The 12,110-nt window shown below is 46.4% G+C and overlaps 1 protein-coding gene across 4 annotated transcripts in view; it reads left to right on the top strand.

Annotated features, from left to right (window-relative positions):
• daam2 (dishevelled associated activator of morphogenesis 2) overlaps positions 1-12,110 on the top strand; it is a 94,558-nt gene that overhangs the window by 72,064 nt on the left and 10,384 nt on the right. For 2 of the 4 annotated variants that reach the window (XM_084013733.1, XM_084013734.1), the window contains exons 8-20: positions 640-743; positions 875-941; positions 1,024-1,141; positions 1,253-1,391; positions 3,570-3,628; positions 3,788-3,972; positions 4,194-4,487; positions 4,592-4,699; positions 6,139-6,168; positions 7,593-7,702; positions 8,428-8,512; positions 9,376-9,482; positions 10,210-10,298. In XM_084013733.1, coding sequence (XP_083869859.1) covers positions 640-743; positions 875-941; positions 1,024-1,141; positions 1,253-1,391; positions 3,570-3,628; positions 3,788-3,972; positions 4,194-4,487; positions 4,592-4,699; positions 6,139-6,168; positions 7,593-7,702; positions 8,428-8,512; positions 9,376-9,482; positions 10,210-10,298 — 1,495 coding nt within the window. The remainder of the gene's footprint in view (positions 1-639; positions 744-874; positions 942-1,023; positions 1,142-1,252; positions 1,392-3,569; positions 3,629-3,787; positions 3,973-4,193; positions 4,488-4,591; positions 4,700-6,138; positions 6,169-7,592; positions 7,703-8,427; positions 8,513-9,375; positions 9,483-10,209; positions 10,299-12,110) is intronic. The other 2 variants (XM_084013735.1, XM_084013736.1) reach the window with 2 other exon arrangements.

Raw genomic sequence — 12,110 nt, 5'->3', positions numbered from 1 at the left:
TCAATGTGCAAACAACACTTTTTTTTACTCAAACTGTCTGAATATTTCTGTATAATAAAAACGTCTAATCGCTAAACCGCTCCGTCTAAGTGCTCGTCTCTTGACGTTGAGCATCACTTCTACAGGTCATCGTTGTGACATCACAACCTTTCAGAAGTCCAGACGGCTCGTTTAAAGCCGCCTTTGTGAGCTTCTCTGTGGATTGATTTAGAGTTTATACTTTATACTTTAGTTACACAGCCTGTAGACCTGCTTTATTATAATAATAAAAAAAGACATGGAAACTCATTTTCTACTGTTTCTATAGGCCCTTTTAAAGGTTCCACATTTTTTGGAAATACACTAATTTGCTTTTTGGCGGAGAGTTTCATGAGAAGTTGGAAATGCTCATGTTTCTGCAGTAAATATGAAGCTCCAGTGAGCAGCCAGTGAGCTTAGAAGTAAGACTGGAGAAGGAGGGGAAATAAATGACCCAGGTCTGTCCGACGGTTTAAAATCCACCAACTAATTAAGGAAATGTTCAATCACAAACAAGTGCTTGCACGTTGTTGGGAATGAAGCGTTTAGATTCCCAGGTAGATGCTAGAGAGCCCATTATGACCACCCATCACTGTTATGGTTTTGTTCTCTCGTTTCCAGGACAACCTGGAGTTCCGCCTCCACCTGAGGTACGAGTTCCTGATGCTGGGCATCCAGCCGGTCATCGACAAGCTGCGAGAGCACGAGAACGCCACTCTGGACAGGTGAGGGACCCGGCCAGCAACCAGCCCACACCTGACCCTCTAAAAGAGATCCTCACCTTGTGTTTGTTACTTCCTGATTGTTTGGGGTGAAGGTGCAGGATATGCTTTAACTCGTTATTTCTCCCGTCCAGGCATCTGGACTTCTTTGAGATGGTGAGGAATGAGGACGACTCCGAGTTGGCCAAAAGGTTCGATACGGTGAGTAACGGCATGACTTATCCTCACCTCACAAAGAAATGATTGACCAGACGTGGTGGTGATTCTCTCTTCTATGTGACAGACCCACGTAGACAGTAAGAGTGCCAGTGCCATGTTTGATCTGATCAAGAAGAAGCTGAGCCACACAGAAGCCTACCCCAACCTCATCTCCATCCTGCAGCACTGCCTGCAGCTGCCCTGTGAGTAAACATGGACGAGTGAAGGCTGTTTTGGTGTACTTGAGATCTGGGAAAAGCGTAATAATGTTGTATTGAGCTGCATCAGGGTGAGCGTGCTGTGCTATCTCCCAGATAAACGCGGCGGTGGCAGCGTGCAGCACTGGCAGCTGTTAGACCGGATCCTCCAGCAGATAGTCCTCCAGGACGACAAGGGAGACGACCCCGACGTCGCCCCGCTGGACAACTTTAGCGTGAAGAACGTCGTCCGCATGTAAGTGCAAGTCAAAGCAGAAGATGGCTGTCGTATAAGTTGCATTCACATTTGGGTTTGCATTCACATGAATGTATAAAGAAGGATGCAAAAATACGGGAAACCAAACACACACATCCCGACTGTTTTGTTTGTTCTCTTCGCTCCTTTTTCTGCCTCATTCTGGGTCAAAATATCTAATTACGGAATATAATGATAATATAATATATATGACATTTTTTAGAGCATTTGGGTGCAAATTCAGGCGTCTCATCATGGTAACGCAGCATTCAGGGAGTCTTATAATTCTAATATAAATGGGCCTATATGATATATGTGTAATCATAAATATAGATATGATAATGCAGACAGATGTTGGGCAGAGCAATGACCTCATATATCTGGAGGATTCATTTGAGTAAAATACAGTGTGAATGCACGTCATTTGTAAATCACATGAAAAATGCTAGAAAACTGGAGAAAAAAAAAGATTTTCTTTATCCTCCGAAGCTCTAAGCATTCTTCTAGTCTTTGTGGTCAATTCTGATATCAACAGATGTCAGAATGATTGAGGCATGAAGCAAACATTTACAGTAAACCTGCATTCACACGTATCATAAGACCTGTTTCCTCTCTCTCTCTGTCTCTCTATCTCTCTATCTCTATCTCTCTATCTCACTCTCTCTCTCTCGGCTGGGGGGGGGGGGGGGGGGGGGGTCGGAGGACGCCACGCTCCGAGTGCGAGTTGGCATGAAAGCGGAAGCTGGACATCAAAAGGAAACTGCTCTAATCGCATTAAGCGGGCCGGCTGAGTTCAGGTGCGGCCAAGCAGAGTGTTCATGTGAACAACAGGGAGAATAATCACGTTATCAAAGAAACGCCAAGGAGATGTTTTCTGTCCGTCGTCGCTGGCTTGGTCTGCGTTCTTCTCTGTAACCGATCTGCTGGTGTTGGTGAGCCAGACGCCACCGAGCTGGTGTGAAAAGATGGCGTTACCTCGCTGACGTCTTCTTCTTCTTCCACTCGTTCTGTTATTCCTGAAGCGAGCCTTGGCTTCGTGATGAATGTGTTTCAGTGAAACCTTGAACTCTCCTTCACTAATTCAGCCACGACTGTTTGTCCAATCAGCTCAGTGGAGCGTGATTCTTTCCAGCAGCACGCGGAGAGCGAACCTGAACGCACCATCCAAGCCGGGACCTTCATCACACATCCATCACTGATCCATCGCAGCGGTGCAAGCCCCGCCCCTCACCTCCGTCACTGCCGAAGCATCGTTGTTTCCAGAAACTCTCCGGGAGTCGGTTTGACCTGGAAACAGATTTCCTCGTCCTTTTGGCTGCGAACCCGACGGTTTAAAAAAAGCGTACAGAATCAGCCGCAGCCACTCAGAGGGGAGGGGGGGTGTTAAAACAACGGCGAGACAGAGTCATTTATCATCTGCGGTTGCCATGACGACCCGCACGCGTGCCTGACCCAAAATGAACACTTGTGCCAATCACCTTTTCCCATCGCTGTGTGAACAATACAGCGACTGTGTGTTTTTGTGTGACATGAGTCGATCCACGGAGCCGTGTTGACGCTCCGGTCCGGTTCACCAACACCAGCGTCTACCAGACAGAAACCTGACTGAGGACCAGATTAAACAGCCGCCTGTGAGTTGATTAGGAGCGTTAAAGTGTGAACGGTAGCACCGCTCCCTGTCTCATGTTCTGGTTTCTCTGTTCTCTCGACTCCAGCCACGACTTCCACCGATGCTCAAGGTTTCACTTTCAAATCTTCCTTCAGCTGAAATCATTCCATCATCTCTTCCTTTCTCCCTTCATGGAGTTTTAACACGTTTTTTTTTTTTTTGTTAACTCCTCATTGCCTCCTCATCTGTCACATTACATCACAACGTATCGCCGTTTAACCCGCCGAGCCTCCAGCTTAACCACGCAGCCAAACCTATAACCACCTGTCCCTGCAGGATTGATTTCAGCACTAATGTTGTCTTCAGCAGCGTTTAAGAACCAAACTGAATCCACCCGGTCAGCACTCTCAGTGATCAGCAATCCAATTATAGAAGTTGCTCCTAAATGTTCTGACTCGGTTGGACTGCAGTTGACCCCTAACATGTGAACGTGTTGTTCAAGGCTCAGTTTATCGCTCTGGGCTGATTTTTTATTTTTTTTATTTATTTTTCCTCCGCCTGCTTCACAGGTTGGTCAACGAGAATGAGGTGAAACAGTGGAGAGACCAGGCAGAGAAGTTCCGGAAAGGTAAGACTTGTTTTACACACCGCACCCTGCAGGTTGGAAGAGGAAATGCATCATCACATACATCATGAGGTTTTATCTTCATACATCTGTTTATATATATTTCCGTATGAACTATCTGATGAGAATCTCTGTCACATGAACACATTTCTGTCCTTTCAGATCACGTGGAGCTGCTGGGGAAACTGGAGAGGAAGGAGCGAGAGTGTGAGACCAAGACCCAGGAGAAGGAGGACATGATGAAGACGTTGAACAAGATGAAGGACAAACTCCAGCGTGAGGGAGTGGAGCTGCGCTCAGCCAGAGAGCAGGTCCTGGACCTGGCCTCGCGCATCAACGACGCATCTGTGAGCGCCGCTGCTTTTAATACGTTAAACGTTACTGTATGAGGAGTCTGGCATCTTTGTTACAGCTAGGATTTCATTATCTTTCTCCCGGTGAATCATCCAACACGCATATTATCAATAATGTCAGAGCATTAATGGGATCAGCCTCTGGCTCGATATTATTATTAAAAACACTTGCACATAGCTCCTAACTTTATCTTTGATTTCCTCTCCACCAATAGGGCGTCGGCGTGTCTTTCCCACCTCCTCCTCCTCCCGGCGGCCCCGTAGCTCCGCCTCCACCTCCGATGATGGGCGGCTTCCCGCCACCTCCTCCTCCGCTACCGTTCAGCTGCCCGCCTCCCCCACCGCCTCCTCCCCCACCTGGAGCCCCGCCTCCTCCACCGGGAGCCCCTCCCATGTTTGGAGCCCCGCCTCCTCCGATCCCCTCCTCATTCACGAGCACGCAGCGCTCCAAGTCCATCCCTCAGCCGTCTCATCCCCTCAAGTCCTTCAACTGGGCCAAACTGGGAGAGGTGAGAGGACCGCCGGCACGGCTGCAGCTTCTTATTAGTACTTAATAAATAAAATGTAGTACCTGTAGCTTCTGTAAATATTCCTCCCTTATGTGCCTTTTCAGAACGTGATCAACGGCACCATCTGGAACGACATCGATGACCTGAGAGCTTTCAAGATCCTTGACCTCAAGGACATCGAGAAGATGTTTTCAGCCTATCAGAGACAGCAGGTTTGGATTTGTGGGATTCAGTGTGTGTGTTTGAGCGAGCGTTAAGGTCCAGTGTGTGGGATTTAGGGAACTCATGAGTTTATAATCACCTGAAACTAAGAATCATGTTCGTTAGCTTAGCGTGAGCCCTCCACATCTCTATATCTGTATATTCCCCGAAGGCCACCGTAGTTCTCTGCTCTAACGTGAGCTGGCGAGTGCGTAACCATGGTACCGCTAGACGCCGTGTGACCTCGGTTTTGCACTTTGAACGGAGGGCTATTCAGATGCCACCGAATCCTTCACACTGGCCCTTTAACATCCAGAGACTCCACTTGTTTGTCTGGTCGCCACGGTTGCGTTTGAAGTTTGAATATGGCCCTGCTGCTTTAGCGTGTCTCAGTGAGAGAGCGTGTGAGACAGCGTTCACTGCTGAATGCCTTTTATTGTCGCGATGCCACTGAGCTGCTGAGCGTCTGCAGAGCATCAGTGTGGGATCTGAGGGCCGACGGGGGTCTTCAGGGGCTCATGGGTCAGGGCAGCACAGAGGAGACGCCACTGAAGTCCCGAGACTAAAACGAGACACTGAAATAAAGAAACAATGGTCTACAGCGCCTTAAACCAGGGGCTAATGATATAATAGGATAATTATAATATGTGTGCCTTTGGTTCGACACCATGCAAAACATAGCAATTACATCCCTCTGCTCCAAACGGACTACACTCCGCCTGTCATGGGATCATATCGTGTAGTTTTATATTGTCGATGTGTGCCAGTATACCCAGTAATGACTTTCTAGTCACCCCAGTTTAAATCAAAGGCTCAATGGAGTTTGGCAATGTGTCTGTAGAGGCATTACACATCGCTGAATTCCTTTACGAGGTATTTTACTGCCGAGCTTAAAAGCCTTCTTACAGCTAAAAGCACAGCTTCTCTTTGCAGGCTTTTAGTCGAGAGTAGCGGCTGATTCCAGCAGTCGCTGACAGGGATTCACGGTGTGTATTTATTCATACAGAGCAGGGTTTTATTGGCACCAACGCTTAAATGGATATAGCCACATAAAAGCCCAGCCAGATTCAATTCAACTTCTTTCTTCTGCTTGTTTTTCAGCTCGCCATTCTTTAAAAAAAGGACTTTGTTTACGTTCCCTCTCTGTAGGATTAGTGACCACACTTCATTTTTCATGTTCTTGTGTTTCCATGTCAAGACAGATGTGGATGCAATCAAAAGAATACATTATGACAAACTAGAAAACTGTTTTTGTTCAGACCTCATGAGCCCCGATGACCCTGATGTGATCGTGTTTTTCCCAGAAGGCTCCACAGCTTCAGCTTGTAGTGTGCATAGTTGTAGTTCTCTGCTCTAGTCACTGCCTTTTTTTTCTGCTTGAAATGCTAATCTTTGCATGTGTTTTCAATTTGTGTTTGTGTCTCTCTGCACTCTCCGGCTGCCTGGGCAGGAGCTGCTCACTAACCAATCCTTCAAGCAGGTGAGTTGAAGCTCTTCCAGCATCTTCCTCTCATGGTTACCTCCCTCCACTGCTCCTCTCCTCTGAGAGGCCACTTCCTCATGACCAATGCCTTACCATGTGACCTGTCTGTGGTTGTAGACTGTAGACACAGCTCAGTGTTTGTTTTTCTGTAGAGATTCCTCACATATATAGTATTAAAGCTGCTCTTATCAATAGTTTTATAGGTTTCAGTCCAGCTGAAATCCCCAAAAAATGCATTTTTAACCTTTCGGATCAATATCATCAGGTTAATATCACGATACCTTAAAATGCAGCTCCAGCTCGACTTCAACATGATTTATTAAGCTATGAACTAAATCATGTGACTGTACTCTGATGAAACACGTCAACGGTGTTCACATTGGCATTTTGGCATCAGCAATATAATCAATATGAGCATTTCATGGTTGAAAATGTGCTGTTTGAACGTGTCCTTTGACATCAGATTTATTTTGTTTGCCATATTTTTCATTATCATGTCCGTTTCCATCATGGTTAATGTGTGGATTCCCATTATTATCATCAATATCTGTCATAATTCATCACCATGAACTAAGCAGGAAACACACGACCTGCATATGAAACCTAAGTAACCATGATGCCTTGCACAAGAGCAAAGAAAAACCCAGAGACTGTTGAAACAGCTGACCACATTTCGATCACGCCACTTAATCCCGGTGACTTTGGCAAACCTGCCGTCGCCGTGTGGGCAGAGACGGCTTTGGAGGCCCAGCGAATGGGAGTTGTCCCCCGGACCCGTTGCCAAGGCAACGCTGGTCAACGCAGGCATGGAAAAACGACACTTTCTTTACAAGCCGCATCTGTTTTACACACGTCATAGCCAGCGACCTCAAAAAGGACGCTTTCTGGCAAGCAGGGAATCCGGCTCGCACATAAATAGACTGTGTTCAACGTTGAGCTCCACCAGTTCCCTCAGACATGTATTCTTTCTCCTCGTGGAATTTTAATACTACATCTGTGTGAAAGTCCCGGACCGAGCTGTGCAGTGTTTCCTGTTCCTCCGGGAGCTTCAGAGGTCTGCTTGTGTTAGCAGTGCTGACTCACCCAATATAAAATCCTCTCACAGGACATGCTATAGATTTTCTGAATCTATATTTCCACAGCATTAAAATTAATGTTTTCATACAATCCAGTCCAGGGTGTTCTCATTCTCAATGAGCGTTATGGACTCCGATGACCAGACCAAGCCCAGCATTTTGGTTCTGTGCTTGATCAAACTTTATCTGTTCCAAATGAACACATAGTGAAATGCTTCGAAGGGGTCATCTCTCAGCGAGATAAAGATGGCCAGCAGATGTTTAATTAGGCGGGCTTTGTGTTTCCTATGAGCCCTCTAATAAATGCTGCAACGTTAATCTGATCTCTGTCTTTGTGTCTTCCTGCAGAAAGAGACGGGCTCCATGGACGACATCTACGTCAGCACGCGGAAGGTCAAAGAGCTGTCGGTCATCGACGGGCGACGTGCACAGAACTGTGTCATCCTCCTTTCAAAGTATGGGTCCCGGCCAGAATCCCTGATTAAGCTCATTAACGACCTGATCATTAGATCAGAATGGTGCGGCGGCGCCCTGAGCGCTGGCCGCGGTGACATAAGTGCAGCCTGCAGATGCTTCTCACGCCCGCTGCAGGCGATGTGTGTTTAATGGACGCATCTGTCAGTGTAACTGAATCAGCCTTCATGCTGAGAGCAAACCCGACACAAAGCGTTGTCCGTGTGTGTGTTTCAACAAGGTGTGTGTCTGTTTGTATCACAGCCATCAGTCTCCACATATGAGATGCGTTTAGACACATAAACCCCCCCGCCTCCCTCCAGGCTTTCAGCCTCACTGGATGTAACGGAGTCGATCGTCATGATTTGAATGAATCCCCTCGACAATATGGTTACCATTTGTGTACGGGCCAAAGCCCTTTAGAGAATGAGTATCTGAACCCTTTACAGGTCAATAAAGAGGCTTTTCTGTCTGACAGACCTGCAGCATGTTCCCTGCAAACACTCTCGTGTCAATAGCAAACGCCCCGAGGGGACAGACCCGACCCCAACGGGGTCAGCAGGTCAATAAGGCCGTGAGGCACGGACTAACCATGATGGGATGCACTGAAAACAGCTGGCGGTGCTGCACACCAGAGTGTCAGCCCACCCCGTGTTACTGTGTGTAATGTGGCACATAATTGCATCTAATGGACGGAATTAAAACAACAGTTGTCTTCCTTTCGCAGGTTAAAAATGAGCAACGAGGAGATCCGGAGGGCGATCCTGGAGATGGATGAGAGGGAAGAGCTGGCCAAAGACATGCTGGAGCAGGTGAGCGTGATGAACGGCCGTCTGTCTGTCCACAATAATGTTCTAAACTTAGTTTTATTATGCTTACTTATTATATTTAAGACGTAAGTGTAGTAACATAACACCTGTTGAATAGGTAAAAACAATGAGGATGGATTTAATTGATTGGGGAACAGAATGGATATTCTATTGTTTACTTCAAAGAGGTTTGATGTTCTTTGCCAAATCAAGACTTGGCTGAGACAAAGGGATATTAAAATATAGATTTCATGTGTTTCTGATAAAGAAGGAGAAAGCAGGGATGTTTTGGGTCTTTACAGTTATTTTTAGAGTTTTAGAAAGATTAACGTGATGAGGCTAATAAACTGATATGTTGCAACCAGAGGAGTCGCCCCCCGATGGCCGTTAGAAAGAATGCACGTTTAAGGCACTTCTGCAGGTTTCTGCCTGTAATCAACAAAGAAAGAAAGCAGATTCCACATTTTCCTGAGAAAGAAAGCGGCCTTCGTGGTCCTTTTCAACCAAGCAGTCTCCCAAATGAGACGTTTAGGTCTGCCTTTGCTGCTCCCGTCTCCTAGCAACCAGCTGCAGTTGACAAGACTAACGTTATATGATTCAAATGGAGCTGGCGATCAGATTTTATTCTTTTATTATAAATCATGATGGAGCATATGCTTCACCATTAGCTGTGATGTATTTCTGGGGAGAGAATATTCTGCTGCATCTCCAAAACCCCATCATCACCGACCCACGATGAATCATGGGATAAGTTGGGCCGTGAAGGATCCATCACTCTGAATCAGGGAGAGAAGGTCTTCTAATACTGTGTATTTCAGGATAGCATTAGCATCTGGATTAACAGCGTTGTCCTCGCATGTTTGCAGCTGCTGAAGTTCGTCCCGGAGAAAAGTGACATTGATCTGTTGGAGGAGCACAAACACGAGCTGGAACGGATGGCCCGGGCCGATCGCTTCCTCTTCGAGATGAGCAGGTACACGACATTTTCAGTGCAACCCAACCATCTGCAAACGTAGATTTGCACAGACGGGATGTGTTTGCATGAGAGTCTACGGCCTTCATTAGAAATGGAAGACTTCCAAGGGGAACGACATGCAGATTTCAGCCAGTCAAACCACAAATGTATCCTAAAATATTGCACAGCACGACGTCTGCTCAAGAGTGAGCTTTTGAAGCGGCGTGGGGAGGTTGGGATCGAGAACAAGCCTTCAAACTTCAGAGTGATTTCTCATTTAGCGGTGAGGAGAAGTCGTGGCTGGCCTTCCAGGACTCCTCATCACATCAGAGAGTTTGAAATCAGTGCTTTCATTTCTGCATTCCAGCCTTTCTCAGAATCTGCTTTGTTCAAGATAATTAAACCACTTCATTTCCTTCAGGGAAATATTACCCCGTTCACTTTCTTCCCTTTTTGACCACATCTCCCTGGATGGAGGAATACATGAGGGATTTACTTCTTAATATCCCCGCTCCCTCTTTGAAATTCCCACTCCCTCCGCCAGTGAACTTTTTGGGCAAGTTTAACAGAAACCCATTTCTCAACTCTCCCTCTTGATTGGAGGTTATTAGATATTAAAAGGCCAGTGAAAACTGAGACGGAGGGAGTTTTGTACGATTGGCTGCCTTCTAGCTTTGAACTTCCACTCCACCGGTCACTAATGTAACGCACTTTCTGTTTTTCTCCTCCCTTTTTCCCTCGTCAGAATTGACCACTACCAGCAGAGACTGCAGGCTCTGTTCTTCAAGAAGAAGTTTGCAGAGCGTCTAGCTGAAACCAAGCCTAAGGTTGAAGGTAAGGACAAACTCACTGCGTCCCGGTGACGTGATCCTTCATCGCCAAGAACACACACCGTTTATTCTGGCTCAATCCAACAAACCCTGGCCTGAGAACAAAACATGTATTAAAGCTATGGTCTAAAAAAACTCCATTCAGTCTATCGTACCCTCCATCCAATCCCCTCGTCTCCCCTGCTCCTCGTCATCCCGCCTCGTTGAATCGTGGAACACTGAGGGGAGGGGTTTGGTTGGGGGGCAGGATGCTTTTTTCAAATCTGTCTCAAAGGCTCAACTGATTTTCAGAATGTAGACCACAGCTTTAATCCACGGATGAAAATAGTCACCAACAAATAGGCAACACTAACATAATGGACTAAGACAAAAGCTGAAGTGCCTTAAACCGGCATTCTTTCTAATGGCCATCAGGGGGCGCCACCTCTGGTTGCAAAAAGAAGTTGAATTCTAATTTGTTACCACAGTAAACCCACCCAGCCACGGCAATAGCAGCAGCCGTACCAGCTGACTTTAGAGCAGCTTCTTCTCTCCGGCTGCGAGACGCCCGAATTAAAAGAGTTAAAATAGGAAGCTTTCATGCACGGCGACGCCTCCCTCTCCACTTCACTGAGCTCCGTGTGCAAGCGTAGCTAAACTCTGCCGGTGGCCAAACACCACACACCATGAAGGACTGTTTGTTTACCTCGTTGATGTGCCTCCTTTCAGCCCGGTAGAGAGTCTCTCGAGTGTTCGTGTCGTGAATGCTGCAGTGTTTCAATAAGATGAATTTATTAATGTAATCCGCTCAGTTTTACAGTTTGTTCAGGTAACTCAGGCGAAGGCTGCACCAATGAGGTCACTTCTAAAAGAAGAGAGTAATTCCATTGAGACAGTGACAAGGCCAAAGAGATTAGCGTTTGTTATTTTGTAAAAAAATAAACACTTATTTAATTACAGTCTATAAATCTTCAATACAGCCCGCTGTTTACTTAATAAATGATAGTCCCCTTGTAAAGATCCAGGGCCTGGTTTCCTTGTTATTGACAGGTCGTTACCATGGCGTCGGCCGGTGTAGTCGGCCTTGTATTTATCTTATACATTTTCAGTGTCATTTCACTTCATGAAAATGATTGATTACATGCTGGTCGCCTTAAACTGTCTTATTCAGCGTATTCACTTTGACTTCGCTCCGTGTTCTCACTTCCGGTTGCGAGAAACCAAGATGGCGACGACTAAAATGACGAACTCGAGGCTTCAAAGCCGTAGTGCACAAACTAATGGCAGACATAACAGTAGCCACGCCCACTTCTTCTATACAGTCTCTGCATATAAGGCTGCCTGTTCCTCTGGCTGTGTACAACAGCAGCTTCACCCTTTAAAAGGCTGAAATATGAGTAGTATCGGTTTCCTCCTCCAATCAAAACTGAAACGTTTGCCATGGTTTAAACTGTTTTTGCAACACAATCAAACACAAATGGAGCAGAAGATTACATTTTATAAAATATGCTTTTAAGGCACACTGAAATGATTAAACACACTTACATGCCTAGAAGGGAAAAAAACACTTAAAATGTCACCAGCTTTGAACAGCAATGTCTTTCACGATGACTTGTGAATTCCCGTCTTTGTGTTAAGTGTGCACATGTGCACGGTGAGAGCGGGTGGCCAACTGTATATTGGCACCGCTGCAGTTTTCCCCTTGAAGGCAGCTTCCAGGTTACCAAGGAGGCTATTTTGGAAAGCTGGCCCTTGTTGAGAGGGGAGAGCCTCTGTCGTAAACACTGCAGCTCACTTCAAAGACCCGAGGAAACGGCCTCCAACCAGGTCCATGGAT

The sequence above is a fragment of the Eutrigla gurnardus genome (assembly GCF_963514095.1).
Source record: "Eutrigla gurnardus genome assembly, chromosome: 7".
NCBI classification, from domain to species: Eukaryota; Metazoa; Chordata; class Actinopteri; order Perciformes; family Triglidae; genus Eutrigla; species Eutrigla gurnardus.
This window is presented reverse-complemented; position numbering and strand designations above follow the sequence as displayed.